This window comes from Microcaecilia unicolor, chromosome 10, assembly GCF_901765095.1.
Source record: "Microcaecilia unicolor chromosome 10, aMicUni1.1, whole genome shotgun sequence".
Classification (NCBI taxonomy): domain Eukaryota; kingdom Metazoa; phylum Chordata; class Amphibia; order Gymnophiona; family Siphonopidae; genus Microcaecilia; species Microcaecilia unicolor.
The window spans coordinates 135367843-135391072 of NC_044040.1; the positions used below are offsets into that span (position 1 = coordinate 135367843).

A 23230-nucleotide genomic window follows, 5' to 3' on the forward strand; every position below is an offset into this window, starting at 1 on the left:
GCATCCAGCCTCTCCTATATAAGCACACAACTATGGAACGTACTGCCAAAAGTTGTGAAAACAACTTAAGACCATCTAAACTTCAGGAAATCACTAAAAACCTACCTGTTCAAAAAGGCATATGCCACCGACCCAACATAAATACCCACACTGCAACACAGCAAAATCAAAGCTCGTAATGGACACTATTATAACCTTCCCTCTCCTCAACCCCCCTCTGTATCTGAAACATAGGTACCTTACTCGACCACAATATCACTTTGTATTTGTTTCTTTACCGGACTTGGCGCATGCCTTCACGGTATTATGTAAGCCAAACTGAGCCTGCAAATAGGTGGGAATATGTGGGATACAAATGTAACAAATAAATACATAAATAAAATGTACATAAATAATTTACACACCTATCCAAAGTTCAGATTGCACAAACTTCTTAAAAAGCAGCATTAATAAGGCTAAGAACACAGTGCCTGCTCAGATTTACATCACATAAGATATTAAGAACACCAGGAAGTGCACATTTACTTGATTACAAGCAGATTAATCAGATTTTATCATTTTTCTGTCAGTCAGTTGATAATGCCTGAATAGTCATCACAATGCTCTACTTGGTACACTGAACTTATCTTATTTTGTATTACTTTGGTGTTCTTAATCTTATGTGATGTAAATCTGACCAGGAACTTTGTTTTACAATTTCTGTGTCATAATTTGTTATATACTTTATTTGGAATTATTTATGGTTTTTGTGTGTTGATTTGTTCTATTTAGTTACCTCTGATGCAGCCCAATATTAAGCAAAATATGGCCACATAAGCTCAATTTTGTGCAGAGATCCTCCAATTCCTTTAAATGAATTTTTCATCTACGTCATGTGATCTGCTGTCTTTTCTGCAATCTTGACTACCTGCAAATCCTGATTACCTCTGCTACTGTTGATATAATATTGGAAAGATGTAATAATGAGTTGGTTCTCTGCTGCATAAGTGTGTTGCCCATCAAGTTAGATAGCTGAAAAAACACCACCAAAATTCAAACTTACAGGTGGTTATTTGGCTAGTAGATGTCTTACCTCCAAGTCCAATAATAAATGTACACTGCTTGTATATATTGAAATTTAGAAGATTTTTTTATATAAAGAGTTTATCTTAAAGAAAATTTAAGGGACCTCAGCATGGCTGTGAAGCGATCAATTAAACTTTAAACCGCATATGACCTTCCCAATATCGTCACTGGTCCCTCAATATGTTATACTGAATGACTTTATACTGTTTGTCACTAGTGTTTTATCAGTGGAAATCTCCAAACATCTCAAAGTTATTGTTAATAGGATAGTATTTAGCTTTTAATAAGCAGAGTCGGCTATAGAGGGTTCTTCAATCCATGTCACATGTTTTGCCGTCAAGTGGCTTTTTCAAGGATGACCCCCCCCCCCCCAAAAAAAAAAAAAAAATTTAAATTAGAGGGAGGAGTTTGATACTCAACATGCTGTAAATCATGACAAAAAAAGGAAGAAACCCATTCAGAGTCAACAACAACGGGGGGGGGGGGGGGGGGGTTAGGTGTGGGAAGGAGTAAGGGGGAGGGAGGTCAGGGTAGTAGGGGGGAGGGGGGGTTCAGAGAGGATGTATAAGGAAGGTTGTGGTGGAAGGTCAAGTAGAGGGGAGGGGACAGGTTAAAATACTAATAACTGAGAACAATAAAGACAGTTTGATCTGTGCTGGTATAAAAAAAAATGCTTTCAACCAGTGTATATCAGTAGAAAGATTCAGCGTGCTTCTACATCAAATAATGTCCACTGCATCCAATCACTGAATGACCAAAGGCAATGTTCCATTTTCTTAGTTTATACTAATTCAGTGGTCTATTCTTGCTTTCAGTAAAGCCAATTTATTAAAATAGGCAAACAACTTACTAGCCCATCTAACTTATCCAGGAACCTCGCTGCCAGCTCTATTAGAATGTATGGCAGGGGGGGTCACGTGATGCAAGAGACCTGAGCGGACGCCTGGTAGCTCGGCTCCCCGCTCCTCACCTAATTTTTCCCCCATGGAGCAAGAGATGGACAGCTAATCAGTTCTAAAACAGACCAGCGCGAACACTGAAACAGCTGAGGCGTGGGAGGTGAGGTTAGAAGAGAGTCAGAGCGGAGCGGCATGCCAGTAAAGACACTGCGATCGGGGAAGGAGAAGAGCAGCGTGGCGAAAAATAAAATGGCTTAGCAATCCCCGTTTGCCTCATCGATCTCGCCGGGTCGTGGTCAGAGCCTCACTCCGCAGCACGAGGACATAGTTCAAATGTCCCTGAAAAATATGTCACAGCTGCTGGACGACAAACTAGCCAAACTGCACACCAGTATGGACGAAATTAAGGAGTGCCTAGCAGGCCACGTGGCCAGACTACAGCAAGCAGAGGAGCGCATCTCTGCACAAGAAGATCAAGCAACGGCGGCAGAGGGGCGCCTCGGCACCCTGGAATCCCAGATGCGCACACTGCTCAACCGCGTGGAAGACCAAGAGAATAGGGGAAGACGCAACAATGTCAGATTTGTTGGTATCCCCGAATCAGCCCTGGACTCGGAACTAAAGGACTTGGCAGAAAAATGGCTGCCCCAACAGCTGGGCCTTGCACTGGAATCCAGTAAGGTGGAGAGGATCCATCGCATAGGAACGTGGAGAGAAGGAATAGATCGCCCGAGGGTTGTCATTGCCAGATATTTAAACTATGCAGATAAAGCTAAAATTCTGGAACAATATAAGAGACAACGCAACCTGGAGTACAAAGGGAAAAAGATCTTATTATTTCAAGGTTTTTCATTCCAGGTCATGGAGCAGAGGAAGCTGATGGCGCCATATTGTACGAAACTATTTGAGCATGGCATCAAGTTCGCATTCCAATACCCGGCCAAAGTGCGAGTTACTCACGACAACCGCACTGTTACTTACACAAAGGTAGAGGAAATCCAAGTGTTTCTGGAGAGAGTGGCGAGAGCGCCGCGCCAAGGCATGGAGGCGATCGCAGATGGCGCGCAGTGAGTCAGGAACTGTTTTGAGCAGGTACCTCACTGGAGGAGCAACAGAGCAGACAATGGACCTGGAAAGCCTTGAATTGAGCAGCGGCCTAAGTGCGGACGATTTGATGTGGAGGCATGTGCGCAAGGGAGACTCAGAGGATGACTGATGGATCAGAGCTTTAGCGGAGTGGTGAGCACTGAGAGGACAGATTGGCCTGAGACACCTTGCGAATACACCTTGCGCTCGTGGAGTGGAGCTTCAGCGGCCTGGGAGCCAGGGATCGCCGACATTGCCAGTCATTCGGTCAACGATAGAGTCCTGAAGGGGATCGTAAGTTTTGCCTAACCGCCAGAAACTAATAGCATTTTGGCCTTAGAGCGGCTAGACAAAATATATGAATGACATAAAATTGATCCGATACAGGCAGTAAGCATAAAATGAGGTTTAAATTGCTGCAATGCTACATCCGTACTAAGTACTGTATTATTTACTGTTATGTTTTTGGGTTCTGTTTGCAGTTCAGTTAAGTTGGGAATGGGCTATGGTCTCAAAGTTGAAGTGTTGGTATGTTGGTATGCAAATTACTTTTCCAAATCAACAATTGTAGATATGGGGGGGAGCGGGTGGGGGTGGGGAGTTGATGCATATTTCAGTTGGGGATGGTTGAGGGGGTTCAAATCTCAATCACAGGATACAAAGGGAAGACGAGTGAGGACGTGAGGAGGTGGATGCATGATGGGTGGGAACAGGATGAGATGTCTCGAAGAGCGGATGCATATGTGAGTCTGGGGTTGAGAAGAGAGGCTGAATGGGGACATAGGAAAGGGGGGGAGAGGAGAGGGGACGGGGGAGCGGGATGGGAGGGGCGAGAGAATGGGGAGAGGGGAATTAGGCAAATAGGACCGAGACCTGGGAGAAAGGGCAGGGATATGCAGCAGTGGAGTCAGAGCTTTCACTTTGGAGATCAGAGGACAAGGGAGGTACAAGATATACACTGGGGACTAACTTTGCAGGGTGGCATAGCTAGGATGCTACTCTGGAAGGGTACCAAAGGTAGAACACACTGTATTGGGAAAACACTAGTGTGGGGAAATGGGTAGCATTCGTATAGCTTCTCTAAATGCAGATGGAATACACTCACCCATTAAACGCAAAAAGATCTTGCAATATAGTAAACAACTAAAAGTGGGGGTTCTCCTGGTGCAGGAAACTCATTTGTCAGCCACAGAGCATCTGAAATTGAAACAAGGCTGGGTGGGGGAACTGGTTTACTCGTCCTTTAACAATTGGCAGAGGGGAGTGGCCATTCTCTTAAGTAAAAGCTTAGATTATACGTGCCACAAGACGGTCCAGGATCCTGAGGGTCGCTTTGTGATATGGACGGGTATACTGTGTGGGTCAAAGGTGGCTTTATGCTCGGTGTATGCCCCTAACGTCTACTCCCAAAAATTCTTTCTCAAACTAATAGCGGCCCTGGTTCCACTACAAGAGTATAAACTGATCGTGGAAGGGGACTTTAACATAACAGCAGATCCTCTAGTTGACTGTAATCCACCAAAGATGAGACCTAAGGATGCAGAAGACAGAGGCGTAGGGCTGCTACAGAGGGACCTGGGACTTGTGGATGTGTGGAGGGTGTTGCACCCAGACGAGAGAGACTATACTTTCCTTTCCACTGTTCACGGGTGTCAGGCAAGGCTGGATTGTATCTTATTATCACAGGGCCTTTTCTCTGTGAGCAAGGCGGCGGGAATTGAAATAGCCGTGGTATCGGACCACAGTCTGGTGTGGGTGGATGTTGCCATGGGTGGGGCTAGGAGCAAAGCGGGCTGGCGAATGAACCCCACACTGTACCAGGAGCAAGAATTTAGAGACTATCTGCAACGGGAATGGCAGTTTTTTCTAGAGGATAACAAAAACTCTGTAAATGATCCGGTCGCACTATGGGAGGCAGGGAAGGCTGTACTGAGGGGCAAAATCATTGAATATACTGCTAGGACTAGGAAGATAAGAGAGGGGGTGCTCCTTGACCAGCTTACAGCACTGCAGAACGCTAGAGCAGCGATGATGAGAGGAGATGAGAGGGCAAAGGACATTTTTAAGGAAACAAAAGCCCTGATCAACGAGACGTTAAACAAAAGGGCAGTGCGGGATATCCAGCTATACAAATATAAATTACATAGGTGGGGCAATAAAACGGGGAGCTTATTAGCAACCCTGGTACGTAGTAGATCTGCAAAGCATTTTATCACTAGTATTAAAAATAGAGGGGGACAAAAACTAGAAAGGGAGGAAGAGATACAGGCAGCATTTGTGGATTTTTATAAATCATTGTACGATAAGAGGACTTGTGATGAGATTAAAAGGGAGGCCTTTTTCCAGAATCTTCAGCTGCCGACACTTTCTCAAGACCAAAGAGACGCGTTGAATGAGAGAGTCTCGGGTGAGGAAATTCAAGCAGCCATTAAAAAGCTTAAACTAGCCAAAGCGCCGGGACCTGACGGGCTAGGGCCAGAATTTTACAAGATTTTAGGAGGAAAGATAGCAGGGCCGTTCAGTGATTTATGTGAGGCATTGTGCACGGAAGGGCAATCCACGGGGACTTTGACACACGCCACCATCATAGTGCTGCCGAAGCCGGGGCGCAATAAAGAGGCGCTGGGATCTTAACGTCCCATATCTTTACTAAACCAAGATATTAAGCTGTTTGCCAGCATCATGGCCGCTCGGTTGGGGAAGGTGCTTCCCCATTTGGTGCATGGAGACCAATCGGGATTTGTGCCGGGGAGATATGCGTCCACAAATATCCTCAGAGCGCTCAGTGCTTTGCAGGCTATGGGAGGCAAGCCGGGAGATAATATTATTGTCAGCCTAGACGCAGAAAAAGCGTTTGATAAGATACTGTGGGACTATCTTTTCTGGGTGCTTCCTCAATTTGGCATCTACGGGGAATTTCTGCGGGGGACGCAAGCGCTTTACAGGAATCCGACGGCACAGATCTTGATAAACAACGCCTTGTCGCAGTCGTTCCCACTGCTCCGGGGCACGCGCCAGGGATGCCCTTTATCCCCAATGTTATTTGTACTGGCCTTGGAACCCCTAGCGAGTAAAATTCGGCAGACCCAAGAACTAACAGGAATTCGGATAGGGAAGGATGAATATAAAATAAATCTTTTTGCGGATGATATGTTAATTTTTTTAGGGGAGGTGACCAGTGGTATCCCCATCCTCATAGACAAGATCCAACGGTTTGGCTCTTTCTCCGGTCTCAGGATCAATTTTGATAAATCAGAGGCTATGGCGCTATCCAAAAATTGTAAGTGCCAAAGCAGTCCAGACTTTCCGTTGACTTGGGCAAAGGGGCCGATGAAATACTTGGGAGTCTATCTACACATAGATTTCAAGGTCATGTATAAAAAGAATGTAGCTGAGAAGTTGGACTGGATAAGAAAATTGTGCCATCAATGGAAAGACCTACCAGTATCACTCTTGGGACGAGTGGCGCTTGTCAAAATGGTACTTGTCCCTAAGATCCTGTACTGCCTACAGATGTTGCCAATATGGGTTCACAGCAAAGAAGAGAGGGTATACCGGGGAGCTATAACGTCATTCATTTTGGGGGGGGGGGGGCGGAGGGCTAGGATAGGTTATGGTAAGTTGGTCCGGGGTCAAAACGAAGGGGGAGTCAACTTACCGGATCTTCGTCTTTATAATGTTGCGGCGCTCCTTAGATGGATTCACGAAATACACACGGGTTGCTATAAATATGCACCGCCACGGGTGTGGGAATTCGCAGCCCACCCCTGGTCGGTATTCAATACCCTGCACGGTAGGAGATCACAGATTCAGATCTCGCCTCTTTTAATGCCATTACGCATGGCGTGGGATTGGTGGCGACAGAGGGTGGGGGAAGCAGCAGGTCCCTCTCCATTCATAGAACTTCTAGATAATCCCGATTTTCCCGCTGGGAGGGGATCCCGATATTTTAAGGAATGGGATCAGATAGGTTGTAGATATGTAGGGCAGGTGCTAGTAGAAGGGGGAACCCACATACTATCATTCGCAGAGTGTCAAGCCAAATGGAATATCCCACGGCGTTTTTTTCTTATTTACAAATTAGGCATTATGTGTTATCCTTGAAAAAGAAGAGTAATAGACTCCCATCCTTTACTGCACTAGATGTAGTGTTCAAGCAACTGCCCACGGAACGCAATAAGCTCTCAGTCTGGTACCAAGTGGGTAAAACATGGAGGCCAACCAACTATGTGGACACGTTAGCCACCAAGTGGAGCTCAGGGGTGGGAAGTGCGGTGTCGGAAAGGGAGATTAAGAGATGCTTTGAATTGGCCTACAAGGTAACCCCTAATGTGAGTTGTCACGAAATTCAATTGAAGATCCTGCACCGGGTGTATCTTACCAGGAGTAGGGGTAAGGTCATGGGACTATGGGCATCAAACGACTGTAATAGATGTGTAAATCACAAAGGTACCCTGGCACATCAATTTCTAGAATGTTCAGCACTGCAGACGTTCTGGAATGGTGTGTTGAGGCATCTGGAGGACGTGCTAGAACAGCCCATAGAATGGAATTATAGAGTCCTATTACTGGGCTTGGATTCAGACTTGACTGCACAGGGACTGAACCTGTATCAGTGCCGTTTTGTTTTACTGGCGCTGATCCTAGCGAAAAAAGTTATCCTACAACATTGGGTGAATAAAATCCCTCCTCCTCTTACTCAGTGGCATAGTAGCATGAAGCAAATGGCAGGTTGGGAAGGGGGAGGTCAGTTTGAATTCCCATGGGGTAGGCCTCCACCGGGCCGTTCTCTTTGGAGAAGCAGTTTTGTGAAACTGACACACCTGCCCCCTGGGAAAGCCTCCAGTGTTTAATGGTATAACTGTATAACAGTATAATTCAATCGGTATAACCAATATGGAGACAGGAACGATCTGTACCTCAGGCACTTAGGTCTTGGTTCTGTAGGGGAGGGAGGGGGGGCATGGATGGGTGGGGGGAAGAAAAGCTGAAAATAGAGAGGAATGGACACACAACGGTTAGATAGCACATGTCATTTGTTTGTGCCATTACTGTGTTTTGTTGTATTATATATTATTATTATTTTCAAATGTAAATCACTTGAGCGATATTTTGTGTTATTGCTATATGGAGAACTTTTGGATGTTTGTACATTTCTCTTACTAATAAAAATATTTCAAAAAAAAAAAAAAGAATGTATGGCAGAATATGGAGATTTTTCTGGCTTTAAGTTAAACCTGGAGAAGTCAGAGGCATTGCAAGGTGAGGCGAACCATAAAGAGAGTTGGCAGGGACACATCCCATTGAAATGGGCAGATGGGTCCTTTCGTTACCTGGGTGTACAGTTGTCTATGGATACTTCAAAATTGTACCAACTGAACATAGAGAAGTTGCTGCAGGATACAGGACTCTCTCTTGAACAGTGGAGCCATCTACCCTTGTCTCTCATAGGTAGAATCAATTTGTTTAAAATGCTCATATTCCCAAGATGGATCTACATATTACAAGTTATGCCAATATACTTATTAAGCAGGGATATACGAAAATTATATAGGATTTGTAGGAAATTCCTTTGGGGTGGGAAGAAGTCCAAATTGCGCCTAGAATACCTCTTTGACAACTGGGCATGGGGAGGCTTGGGACTCCCCAATATACGAAGATATAACCAGGCCTGTCTTATGCGCCACCTTCGAGATTGGCTGTTAGATACCAATCACTTCACCCCAATTAGATGGGAGCAGGCATTGTATAAACCTTGGCATGTAAACTTTCTTTTGCAAGCCAATTCAAATAGCCTACCATTAGCATGTAAGAAAAGCTTTTTGCTACGACCTTTAAGACAAGTTTGGCAATACCTAATGAAAGCTTGGAATCAGAACCCAAATGATAGTGATCAGTTGCCTATTCGAGGAAATGGGGACTTCCAACCCGGAATGGAAGCAGAGATCATTAAAAATTGGTCGGAAAAGGAAATCACATTAGTTGAACACTTAGTCAATGAGGATGGAAAGTTATACACATTTCAAGACCTGCAACAGAGGCTTTCCCTTACCAACAAAGACTATTATGCTTATAGACAATTACATCACTATTGGTCCAAGAGGCCTTGGGAACAAAACTGGGTCAAAAGCTCCGAGACTTCTTAAAGGGGGATGAAAATGACCAGGTTTCGATATGTAGTTTACATAAAGCGCTGCTGCTGCTTTGCCCCCACCCCCACCCCTCGTAATTATGAAGCACTTAAAGAGGCATGGAGCAAAGAACTGGGTTATCAATTGAAGGGAGTAAATTTTGCAAAATTGATAACAGATATCCCAAAGCAGGTGGGGAGGGCAGAATTGCAGGAGAGTCAATACAGGATAATACACAGGGGATACATGACACAAACACAAGCAGCAAGGGCAGGGTGGACACCTGATGCTCAATGTCCTAAATGTAACAGGGAATGGAATACCTTTATGCATGCATTTTGGAGCTGTGATAGAATGAAAATATTTTGGAAGGCGGTGCATAAATATTTTGAAAACATTACTGATGAAAGAATAATCCCATCGTGGAGAGGAGTACTTTTAAATAGAAGGGCAGCTTATGGGATCTCCGATAGGAATTTGGAACTATTATTATGCAAAGCACATGCTGTGGGGAAGAAATGTATACTCAGGCACTGGATGCAGGAGGAATCGCCCTCCTTTTGGTATTGGAGGAATAAATTTCATGAGCTGATGTTATGGGAGGCCAGGGAAGCTCAGGATTCTCCAAAGAAAAGAAAGCGGTTTGTTTCTATTTGGAATAAATATTTGCAAAGTATTTCCCATAAAGCGAGAAGTGCAGTGTTAAATAAATTTTCTACACAATAAGGAGAAAGAAGAGACATGAGGGAGAGGGAGTCTGGACAGGGAATACAATAGACAGAGAGGATAATAGTACATAGAGCTTTAAGAAGCACCAGTAAGGCAGTATACCTTTACCAACACATTAAATAAAGGAAAATGAAGAGGATGGCTATGACTAGACCATGAAAGGATTACGAATGAGCATGGAGTATTTAAAAAGACAGGGGGGGAGGGGATGAGTGGGAGGGGAGGGGGGAATAATAGTAACAAGGGGTTCAATCACGGAATAACGTAAGGTGTTACTATTGGAAATTACGGATTGAGTTTAATGTAATGCTGACTATTGTTTCTTTCAGTATGCATGGCAAAAGTGAAGGTAGTAAGGGGGAGGGGGATAAGAGAGGGTACTGTTATAAAAACAAAAATTGATAATAGCAACTTAAGATTAATGTACATAAGAACGACAGCTTTACAACTTGTTATGTATGTACTCTAATGGATGTGTTACCAGGTGGAATCATCAATAAAAATGTTGACACATAAAGGAACTTTTTTGCAAAAAAAAAAAAAAAAAAGGCAAACAATTCAGAATCTGTATGTCGGTATGCATGTTTTCAATATGCCAATTAAAAAAACATTTTTTTAATTAAAAAAAAAATTTTTTAATGCCTGCCATACATGCCGACAGCTTCACTCTGACTTACCTCCAAGTCTAGCATCTCTACAGTATCATCCAGCAGCTTAACCTTCGGTTTCACATCTCGGGTTTGCATTTTGACAGGTACTGATGAAATATGCGAAGAGAGGTTCTGGCCCACTTCTAAGGTACTAATTCCAGCATTCTTCTGGTCTCCCAACTGAGAACCCGGCGTCTGCAGCACTCTATATGTTCCCTCAATCTCCCCCATCATTTACCTACAAGAAAACAGCAGTGAGAAACACCCACATAAACTACTTATTTAAAAAAACACACATATACTGTGGAATGGAGGAGTGGCCTATTGGTTAGAGCACCAGTCTTGATATCCAGAGGTACCCAGTTCAATTCCCACTGCTGCTCCTTGTGATCTTGGGCAAGTCACTTAACTCTCCATTGCCTCATTAGATTGTGAGCCCTCCAGGGACAGCAAAATACCCAGTGTACCTGAATGTAACCAGTGCTTTTTTTGCCAGTACTCATTATGGGCGGAGTCACCACATATGGCTCCACCCCTATGATAACCACACCCACATTAGCCACACCCCTTATACCAGCCATGGCGCATATAAACAGACATCATTGAAAATATACTGGTATAGTAGAAAAACAATAACTTGTGATTTTTTTTCATTATAAATCATTTCTGTAAGATGTTACAGCTCCAGTATACCCAGTGCAAAATAAGACAGCAGATGTAAATTCTCAAATTGGACAAATTCCAAACACTAAAATGAAAATAAAATGATTTTTTTTCTACCTTTGTTGTCTGGTGACTGTTTTCTATCCATACTGGTCCAAGTGTCTGATTCTGCTGCTCTCTATCTGTTCTCTTAACTCTGTTTCCAGGGCTTTCTTTCCATTTATTTCTTTACTTTCCTCCTTTATTCTTCCATGTACAGCATTTCGCCTCTCTCCCCGCCAACCCCTCCATCCATCCATGTCCAGCAATTCTCCTCTATCTCCTGCTCTCCTCTCCATCCATTTCCAGCATTTCTCCTTCCTCCCCTGCCATCTCATCCATGTGCATCTCCTTCCTATCTTACCTTCCCTCCATCCATGTCCAGCATGTCTCCTCTCTCCCCTGCCCTCCCATGTCCAGCGATTCTCTTCTGTCCCGTCCTCCCCTGCCATCCATGTCCAGCGATTCTTCTCTTCCCCCTGCCATCCATGTCCAACGATTCTCTCTTCCCTGCCCTCCCCTCCCAGCAATGTCCAGCAATTCTCTGATCCCTCCCCTCCCAGCCATGTCCAGCAATTCTCCGTTCCCTGCCCTCCTCTCCCAGCAATGTCCAGCAATTCTCTGTTCCCTGCCCTCCCTTTCCAGCAATGTCCAGCAATTCTCCATTCCCTGCCCTCCCCTCCCCTCCTAGCCATGTCCAGCAATTCTCTGTTCCCTGCCCTCCCCTTCCAGCAATGTCCAGCAATTCTCCGTTCCCTGCTCTCCCCTCCCAGCAATGTCCACCACCAATTCTCCGTTCCCTGCCCTCCCCTCCCCTCCCAGCAATGTCCACCACCAATTCTCTGTTCCCTCCCCTCCCAGCAATGTCCACCACCAATTCTCCGTTCCCTCCCCTCCCAGCAAAGTCCAGCAATTCTCCGTTCCCTCCCCTCCCAGCAATGTCCAGCAATTCTCTGTTCTCTCCCCTCCCCTCCCCTCCCAGCAATGTCCACCACCAATTCTCCGTTCCCTCCACTCCCAGCAATGTCCAGCAAATCTCCGTTCCCTCCCCTCCCAGCAATGTCCACCACCAATTCTCCATTCCCTGTCCTCTCCTCTCCCATGTCCAGCAATTCTTGGACCTTTTTTTTGCCCCCTCCCCCCCCCCCCGGCGATATTCCCGGCGAGTCCTGACCTTACTTTTTTTTTTAAGACTCAGAACGCGCGAACGATGCAGCCGGCAGCGATTGAAAGAGGCTGTCTGGCGTCTGCGTCGGAGCTTCCCTCACCCTCTGAGTAGGTTAAATACTGTGCTCAATTTGAACAAGCTACCTTGAAAAAAAAGAGCCTAAAATTTGACTATTACACTTCCCCTGAACCCCAATCAACACTATTACAAGTACAAGGTATGTGAAGGCAGGTAGATAAGATTTATTGAAGTACAAATGGACATCATTTTCTCTGGGGCATTCTGTACTACTGCACATTGGGAATTCTGTGCAAATTCTACAAATTCTACTAAGTGCAGAATTCGATACAAAATTCTGCACTGGGAACCAGGAGGCAGCAGATAATTCTATTTACCTTCCTCCTGTGGTGCCACCCCCCTCCCCCACACATAACATTCATCTTGCCCTCCTCTCACTCCTTACCACCCCTTATCCTCTTTGGCAAATACCCCTGCTGAACTGACTCAGCTTGTAGTCACTTCCCCTACTCCTGCTCCCCTTCCTTCTGGAGTGTAATCACAGCAAGATGAGGAGGAAAGCAGCTGCATCTCAGGTGGCATTCTCCAGGCTCTGCCTCCTGGGCTGACCACCAACAGGTTCTACAGTGTCCTGACCAGTTCAAATTTGTGTCAGCCTGAGCGGCAAAGGAGGAAGAGGATGCAGCTTGATATATGGTCACTTTCCTCCTCATCCACTTGTGTCAATTAGACTTGAAGTGAGTGGTGGGGCGGGTGGGGGGAGTAGGAGTATGAAGAGAGATTACAAGTAGAGAATGACACGGGGACAGGGACAGTGCCCGCGGGGATGGGGACAAACTTTGTCCCCGTGTCACTTTCTACTTTGAAGCCTGTTAATGAACTGGACTGTTATTTATGATGCGGATGACGATATTTTTATTTTTTGGAAAAACAAGCAAACATGCTGGCCACAGCTAGCAAAATCTGCATAGGGGATCCCGTACATCCTGCTACTAGAACATTTATAAGAAGACAACTTCTATTCCAGGAGGGACTGTGGAAGACAGGAGAGCTAGACTGAATCCTGAGATTGTTGATGACTTTTTATTCATCCACAGATTTAAAAAATCTTAGTCTTCACCAGGCATATTTCTCCCATCTAAGGCATACAGAACGGGTTGTATTTTGTACCCCTGGATATTTTAACAGGGTGGATTAGGATTCCTTGGGGTAGTAGAAGACAGCTATTACTGGGGTTGGAAGGGTAGAGTGGTGGTGGTGGGAGGGTTTATTATAGTTGCTCGTTGTTACAAACAAAAAAAAACACATCTAGTAAAGGTACGTAACTTTTCTTTCTCCACTGACAAGCAAGTTTGAATCAGTCACACAAACTGGTGACTCAAGTTCAGGGTTTCGCCAACACCTGAGAAAATTGCCTTACTGTTGAAGAGCGACCCACTGATGTTTATGTGAGAATTGAATAGTTCATGTGAACAGATTCAGCACTGTAAAAAGAGACTAGCTAGCTACTTTGCAAATGCTCTAGTGATGAAGACTTCATGAAAGCAATCATTGTGGCAGTGCCTTTGACTTATTGGAGGTTTAAGATCCTTAAGGAGTACCAATTTGATCATAACAATTGATTGCATGATGCTATCCAATATGCTAGTGTACACTCTGCCACAGAACACCTAAATGACTGCAGATTTTTTTGGTAGAGTATCCTATTTCAGTAGTAAGAGCTTGTTAATAGCCCAGGGTGTAGAGTATTTCCTTGCACTGATGCCAAGGAGACTTAGGATAGAAAGGGCCCTTTTACTAAGATGCATCAGATACTAATGTACATAAGTACATAAGTAATGCCATACTGGGAAAAGACCAAGGGTCCATCGAGCCCAGCATCCTGTCCACGACAGCGGCCAATCCAGGCCAAGGGCACCTGGCAAGCTTCCCAAACGTACAAACATTCTATACATGTTATTCCTGGAATTTTGGATTTTTCCAAGTCCGTTTAGTAGCGGTTTATGGACTTGTCCTTTAGGAAACCGTCCAACCCCTTTTTAAACTCTGCTAAGCTAACCGCCTTCACCACTTTCTCCGGCAACGAATTCCAGAGTTTAATTACACGTTGGGTGAAGAAAAATTTTCTCCGATTTGTTTTAAATTTACTACACTGTAGTTTCATCGCATGCCCCCTAGTCCTAGTATTTTTGGAAAGCGTGAACAGAAGCTTCACATCCACCTGTTCCACTCCACTCATTATTTTATATACCTCTATCATGTCTCCCCTCAGCCGTCTCTTCTCCAAGCTGTATAGCCCTAGCCTCCTTAGTCTTTCTTCATAGGGAAGTCGTCCCATCCCCGCTATCATTTTAGTCGCCCTTCGCTGCACCTTTTCCAATTCTACTATATCTTTCTTGAGATGCGGCGACCAGAATTGAACACAATACTCAAGGTGCGGTCGCACCATGGAGCGATACAACGGCATTATAACATCCTCACACCTGTTTTCCATACCTTTCCTAATAATACCCAACATTCTATTCGCTTTCTTAGCCGCAGCAGCACACTGAGCAGAAGGTTTCAGTGTGTTATCGACGACGACACCCAGATCCCTTTCTTGGTCCGTAACTCCTAACGTGGAACCTTGCATGACGTAGCTATAATTCGGGTTCTTTTTTCCCACATGCATCACCTTGCACTTGCTCACATTAAACATCATCTGCCATTTAGCCACCCAGTATCCCAGTCTTGTAAGGTCCTCTTGTAATTTTTCACAATCCTGTCGTGATTTAACGACTTTGAATAACTTTGTGTCATCAGCAAATTTAATTACCTCGCTAGTTACTCCCATCTCTAAATCATTTATAAATATATTAAAAAGCAGCGGTCCTAGCACGGACCCTTGAGGAACCCCACTAACTACCCTTCTCCATTGTGAATACTGCCCATTTAACCCCACTCTCTGTTTCCTATCCTTCAACCAGCTTTTAATCCACAATAGGACATTTCCTCCTATCCCATGACCCTCCAATTTCCTCTGTAGCCTTTCATGAGGTACCTTGTCAAACGCCTTTTGAAAATCCAGATACACAATATCAACCGACTCCCCTTTGTCCACATGTTTGTTCACTCCTTCAAAGAATTGAAGTAAATTGGTCAGGCAAGATTTCCCCACACAAAAGCCATGCTGACTTGGTCTCAGTAATCCATGTCCTCGGATGTGCTCTGTAATTTTGTTTTTAATAATAGCCTCTACCATTTTCCCAGGCACCGACGTCAGACTCACCGGTCTATAATTTCCCGGATCTCCCCTGGAGCCTTTTTTAAAAATGGGCGTTACATTGGCCACCCTCCAATCTTCCGGTACCACGCTCAATTTTAAGGATAAGTTGCATATCACTAGCAGTAGCTCCGCAAGCTCGTTTTTCAGTTCTATCAGTACTCTAGGATGAATACCATCCGGTCCAGGAGATTTGCTACTCTTCAGTTTGCCGAACTGCCCCATTACGTCCTCCAGGTTTACCGTGAAGTCAGTAAGTTTCTCCGACTCGTCCGCTTGAAATACCATTTCCGACACCGGTATCCCACCCAAATCTTCCTCGGTGAAGACCGAAGCAAAGAATTCATTCAGTCTCTCCGCTACATCTTTGTCTTCCTTGATCGCCCCTTTTACCCCTCGGTCATCCAGCGGCCCAACTGATTCTTTTGCCGGCTTCCTGCTTTTAATATACCGAAAAAATTTTTTACTATGTTTTTTTGCCTCTAATGCTATCTTTTTTTCATACTCCCTCTTGGCCTTCTTAATCTGCGCCTTGCATTTGCTTTGACACTCCTTATGCTGTTTCTTGTTATTTTCAGACGGTTCCTTCTTCCATTTTCTGAAGGCGTTTCTTTTAGCCCTAATAGCTTCCTTCACCTCACTTTTCAACCAGGCCGGGTGTCTTTTGGACTTCCGTCTTTCTTTTCTAATTCGCGGAATATGTATGGCCTGGGCCTCCAGGATGGTATTTTTGAACAGCGTCCACGCCTGTTGTACAGTTTTTACTCTCTCAGTTGCCCCCCTAAGTTTTTTTTTTACCTTTCTTCTCATTTTATCATAGTCTCCTTTTTTAAAGTTAAACACTAACGTACTTGACTTTCTGTGTACAGTTACTTCAAGGTCGATGTCAAAACTGATCATATTATGGTCACTGTTATCAAGCGGCCCCAGTACCATAACGTCCCTCACCAGATCATGCGCTCCACTAAGGACCAAGTCTAGAATTTTTCCCTCTCTCGTCGGCTCCTGCACCAGATGCTCCATAAAGCTGTCCTTGATTTCATCAAGGAATTGTATCTCTGTAGCGTGTCCCGATGTTACATTTACCCAGTCTATATTTGGATAATTGAAGTCACCCATTATTATCACATTGCCCATTTTGTTCGCGTCTCTGATTTCTTTTATCATTTCTGTGTCTACCTGCTCATCCTGGCGAGGCGGACGGTAGTAAACTCCTATCACCATTTTTTTCCCTTTTATACATGGAATTTCAACCCACAGTGATTCAAAGGTGTGATTTGTGTCCTGCTGAATTTGTAATCTATCTGAGTCAAGGCTCTCGTTAATATACAATGCTACCCCTCCACCAGTCCGGTCCACCCTATCATTACGATATACTTTGTACCCCGGTATGACAGTGTCCCACTGGTTATCCTCCTTCCACCAGGTCTCAGTAATGCCTATTATATCCAATTTTTCATTTAGTGCAATATATTCCAACTCTCCCATCTTATTTTTTAGACTCCTAGCATTTGCATATAGACATTTCAGAGTATGTTTGTTGTTCTTATTTGCATGATGCTTAGTACCTGACACTATTGATTTGACATCTTTTGTCTGATCTTTAGTTGTATTTAAGGGCACCTGGCCTACCACGGTCTGTTGTGCAACCTCACTGTCCAGAAACCCTATCTTCCCTGTTTGTGAGGTATCTTTGCAAGATACCTTTTCCCGAACCATGCGCTTTTGAGCGACTGTCGGCCTTCCCCCCATGTGTGCCAAATACAGCTAAAGACAGCTAAACATGCAATACCTCAGGATGTGCTCAGGTTACTCCTGCAGGAATTCAAACAGAATTCTGCATCCACGCAGAATTCCACATTTTTGCACAGAATCTGTGCTCCAAGAGTTGGCTGGCTGGCCTCCCCTACACACGGTAAAAGCTTGCTGGCCCCCCGTCTTCCTCAAGCCTTGGCCCTGCCACCTGCCAACCTCCAAGTCATGTAAAAAAATGAAAAGGCTGGATGCTATATATATATGTGTGAGGGAAAAAGGTGGATGCTGGGAAAAATATGGAAAAACAGAATACCCTAGGGAAGGAATTCTGTGGTACATCAGTACATAAGTAATGCCACACTGGGAAAAGACCAAGGGTCCATCAAGCAACAGCGGCCAATCCAGGCCAAAGGCACCTGGCAAGCTTCCCAAACGTACAAACATTCTATACATGTTATTACTGGGATTGTGGATTTTTCCCAAGTCCATTTAGTAGTGGTTTATGGACTTGTCCTTTAGGAAACTAACCACTTTTTAAACTCTGCTAAGCTAACCGCCTTCACCACATTCTCCGGCAACGAATTCCAGAGTTTAATTATGCGTTGGGTGAAGAACATTTTTCTCTGATTTGTTTTAAATTTACTACACTGTAGTTTCATTGCATGCCCCCCTAGTCCTAGTATTTTTGGAAAGCGTGAACAGACGCTACACATCCACCTGTTCCACTCCACTCATTATTTTATATACCTTGTGAAGGGGAGGATAAGGGTTTTGAACAGATGGAAGTGGAGGAGGGAAAAGGAAGGAGGCTCAAGAGCCAAGGGAGACAGAGCAGAGCTTTACCTTTAATCATTCCTCAGAGAGAGAGAGAGAAGGGAAAAGGTAGTGCCCCCTAGAAAATGGAGGTGGGAGAAGGACTACATTTCCCAGCATCCCCGGGGAAAACCCTGGTATAGGGATTATTGGACCCAGCATTCCCCGGGAGAAGGCTCTGACAAGGCAAGGGAGGGGCACCTGGAACATAATCAAGTAAGAGAGGAACAGCCGCCCAGAATAGAGGAGAATGAGCCCATGGACTGGCAGGCTGCTGGAGAGAAGGAGCAGGAGGCAGGCTCTGAGGAACCCATGGACCTTTCTGCCTGGGCTCATGCCTTGAAAGCTAAACTGAAAAACCAGGTGAACTCTTGGTGTCAGAGCTGGGCTGAAAGTGGAAAGGTCATGCGGGAGGAGGGTCAGTGAAGTAATAGAGTGACCCAGAAAGGGGGGGATCTTTTCCTCTTTCCCAAAGGAGTTCAGGCTGTGTTCTTTGAAGAGACTGTGTGTCTGAATTGAGTGCTAAGGCATTGAGCACTGTGGATTTTGAACTGTTGGGAAAACAAACCTTCTTTTTGTGTGGGGGAGGGGAAAGTAAGCTACAGTCTTTTTTTTCTTTTTGTGGGCTGAGGCCCACAGAACTGTGTGTTGGGAACTGTTTACAGAAACCCCGTGGGGGTGGACAAGATACAGGGATTCTTTTTGGGGTGTGAAGTTGGACTACAGAGGAACCTATCTGTGGGGACTGTTAATTTGGCTCCAACTGATTTGTGCAGCAGCTGGAAGGGGACGTGTTGTGTTTCTGCTGTACCTGGGCCCTGAGAGAAAAGCAGGAGCCACTGTTTGAAGGGCTGCCGGATTCCTTTTGCAAGTTACTGAACTGTGAATCCCTGACAATAAAGGAGCTTGGTGACTTTTACCTTTTTGAAGTTTATTTTCTTTGAGCCCTGCCCTGTGGACTGCAGTGGGCCGAGAGGCTGAGTGGCCAGGGTGGAGGCAAGATCCCGAAGACCCTCGGGCGGAGGGGAGGATCTTTCACAACCTCTATCATGTCTCCCCTCAGCCGTCTCTTCTCCAAGCTGAAAAGCCCTAGCCTCCTTAGTCTTTCTTCATAGGGAAGTCATCCCATCCCCGCTATCATTTTAGTCGCCCTTCGCAGCACCTTTTCCAATTCTACTATATCTTTCTTGAGATGCGGCGACCAGAATTGAACACAATACTCAAGGTGCGGTCGCACCATGGAGCGATACAACAGCATTATAACATCCTCACACCTGTTTTCCATACCTTTCCTAATAATACCCAACATTCTATTCGCTTTCCTAGCTGCAGCAGCACACTGAGCAGAAGGTTTCAGTGTATTATCGACGACGACACCCAGATCCCTTTCTTGGTCCGTAACTCCTAACGTGGAACCTTGCATGACGTAGCTATAATTCGGGTTCTTTTTTCCCACATGCATCACATTGCACTTGCTCACATTAAACGTCATCTGCCATTTAGCCGCCCAGTCCTTCTCGTAAGGTCCTTCTGTAATTTTTCACAATCCTGTCGCGAGTTAACGACTTTGAATGACTTTGTGTCATCAGCAAATTTAATTACCTCGCTAGTTACTCCCATCTCTAAATAATTTATAAATATATTAAAAAGCAGCGGTCCTAGCACAGACCCCTGAGGAACCCCACTAACTACCCTTCTCCATTGTGAATATTGCCCATTTAACCCCACTCTCTGTTTCCTATCCTTCAACCAGTTTTTAATCCACAATAGGACATTTCTTCCTATCTCATGACCCTCCAATTTCCTCTGTAGCCTTTCATGAGGTACCTTGTCAAACGCCTTTTGAAAATCCAGATACACAATATTAACCGGCTCCCCTTTGTCCACATGTTTGTTGACACCTTCAAAGAATTGAAGTAAATTGGTCAGGCAAGATTTCCCCACACAAAAGCCATGCTGACTCGGTCTCAGTAATCCATGTCCTTGGATGTGCTCTGTAATTTTGTTTTTGATAATAGCTTCTACCATTTTCCCCGGCACCGACGTCAGACTCACTAGTCTATAATTTCCCGGATCTCCCCTGGAACCTTTTTTAAAAATCGGCATTACATTGGCCACCCTCCAATCTTCCGGTACCACGCTCAATTTTAAGGATAAATTGCATATCACTAACAGTAGCTCCGCAAGCTCATTTTTCAGTTCTATCAGTACTCTAGGATGAATACCATCCGGTCCAGGAGATTTGCTACTCTTCAGTTTGTAGAACTGCCCCATTACGTCCTCCAGGTTTACCGTGAAGTCAGTAAGTTTCTCCGACTCGTCCGCTTGAAATACCATTTCCAATACCGGTATCCCACCCAAATCTTCCTCGGTGAAGACCGAAGCAAAGAATTCATTCAATCTCTCCACTACGTCTTTATCTTCCTTGATCGCCCCTTTTACCCCTCGGTCATCCAGCGGCCCAACCAATTCTTTTGCCGGCTTCCTGCTTTTAATATACCGAAAACGTTTTGCTCTGTTTTTTTGCCTCTAATGCTATCTGTTTAGTAATCCCTCTTGGCCTTCTTTATCTGCGCCTTGCATTTGCTTTGACACTCCTTATGCTGCTTCTTGTTATTTTCAGACGGTTCCTTCTTCCATTTTCTGAAGGCGTTTCTTTTAGCCCTAATAGCTTACTTCACCTCACTTTTCAACCATGCCGGCTGTCTTTTGGACTTCCATCTTCCTTTTCTAATTCCGGAATATGTTTGGCCTGGGCCTCCAGGATGGTATTTTTGAACAGCTTCCAAGCCTGTTGTACAGTATTTACTCTCCCAGTTGCCCCCCTAAGTTTTTTTTTTAACCGTTCTTCTCATTTTATCATAGTCTCCTTTTTTAAAGTTAAACGCTAATGTATTTGACTTCCTGTGTATAGTTACTTCAAGGTTGATATCAAAACTATGATCACTGTTATCAAGCAGCCCCAGTACCATAACGTCCCTCACCAGATCATGCGCTGCACTAAGGACCAAGTCCAGAATTTTTCCTTCTTTCGTCGGCTCTTGCACCAGCTGCTCCATAAAGCTGTCCTTGATTTCATCAAGGAATTGTACCTCTCTAGCGTGTCCCAATGTTACATTTACCCAGTCTATATTTGGATAATTCAAGTCACCCATTATTATCACATTGCCCATTTTGTTTGCGTCTCTGTTAGGAAGCAAGCAAATATAAAAGCCCTCAAAAATGAATAATACAATAAAATTAATAATACAATAAGGATGATACTTGCCATAAAAAGTAGCGAGAAGTAAAGCAAAAGATAGTATGGTATTCAAGTGAAGATTATAAGTAAAGCCTGAACAATACACATCAAGTTCGCCTAAATAGTTCATGTAGTGGTTCACAATTAAAAATGAAAGTAAAACATCAGATGTAATGGAATCTTTCTAGTAAAAACAAAACAGGGAGGGAGGGCTTTAATATTGATTAAATAAACTTGCAGAATTTGCAAGTTTGTGTGCAGAATTTTTAATTTTTTTGAACAGAATTCTGGCAGGAGTATCTGGTGTCCTGTGTGAACTCCAAAATGTGTGCTAACTGGTTAGTACTGGGATAAAAAGATCCAAGGAGTAGGGTGTGTTCCTGCACAATTGCACTTTTGTAATTTCTTCAGGAGCTTTTTTCCCTTATATTTTTTATTTTTGTTACATTTGTACCCTGCACTTTCCCACTCATGGCAGGCTCAATGCGGCTTACATATTGTATACAGGTACTTATTTGTACTGGGGCAATGGAGGGTTAAGTGACTTGCCCAGAGTCACAAGGAGCTGCCTGTGCCTGAAGTGGGAATTGAACTCAGTTCCTCAGTTCCCCAGGACCAAAGTCCACCACCCTAACCACTAGGCCACTCCTCCACTCCCAGTGTATCCCAGGATGCACTGGGCAGAGGCAGGGTTCCACCATTTTAAAGAGGGTGGGCCCAGAGACAGGAGACAGTAGGCATCCTTCCTGCCTCCTACTAAAGCTATCTTGAGGGGTTGGGGATTCCAACAGCCCGCCAGGCTATTTTTTTTTTTTTTAGGGGGGGGAGGCTTGGTGAAGTGTTTGGGGGTAAGGGGCCACGGTGTCCTGCTGTTTTGACTTTTCTGTCAGTGCCTGAACCAGAGCCAAATAAAAAGCCACCAGTGCTCAGGCACGGACAGGGAAGTTAGCACAAGACCTTAATGACATAAAGAGCCTCGTTAGGGCAGGGGGTTTTGCAAGCCAGTTTTCAGTGCATTGCACAAAATCGTTAATGAGCTTGTTTTACTAGTAAGCTCATTAGCTCAGGACTTTTGGACACTGCTTCTGTGCATGGTAAAGCAGCAGCTGAAAGCCTCTGTGCATTAGCTGCAAAATAAAGTTTCATTTAGACTACCTAAAACCAGTCTAAATGGAATACTGCAAGCCCAGTTTGTTTTGAACATCTCCCCCTAAGTAAGAGTTCAATCTGTCAAGACATGACAGGGGAAGGGAAAATTAGGTTCTTACCATGGTAATTTCTTTCCTTTAGTCACAGCAGATGAAGCCATTACGTATGGGTTGTGTCCATCAAACAGCAAGGAGATAGAGAGCACTCAACTTTTCACAGTGCCTCATGGCCAGCCAGCTCCACTGCCTCTTTAGTATTTGAAGCTTTCAAAGCAGTATGGCAAACCGCAATGGGAATCACAAGAGCTTTCCTCACAGCGAACGATGGCCCATCACAAGGGCATTAACTCAAAAGGAGGGAATGAACACATCCTCCTGGAGGGAATAAACTCATCCTCCTTATTGTATAACTGGAGGGGATACACGCAACCTCCTGGAGGGAATAAACTCATCCTCCAAAACATAAACTGGAGGGAATGGACTCATCCTCCTATAAGTGAATATGAATCCTGAAGACTGTTTTCCAACTTTCTCCCAAGGAAGGAACTTCAGGAAACAAGAAC

The 23230-nt window shown here is 44.6% G+C and overlaps 1 protein-coding gene across 3 annotated transcripts in view; it reads right to left on the reverse strand.

Annotated features, from left to right (window-relative positions):
• FARP2 (FERM, ARH/RhoGEF and pleckstrin domain protein 2) overlaps nt 1-23230 on the reverse strand; it is a 750352-nt gene that overhangs the window by 679369 nt on the left and 47753 nt on the right. For all 3 annotated transcript variants that reach the window (XM_030215608.1, XM_030215609.1, XM_030215606.1), the window contains exon 2: nt 10588-10798. In XM_030215608.1, coding sequence (XP_030071468.1) covers nt 10588-10794 — 207 coding nt within the window. In that variant the 5' untranslated portion in view covers nt 10795-10798. The remainder of the gene's footprint in view (nt 1-10587; nt 10799-23230) is intronic.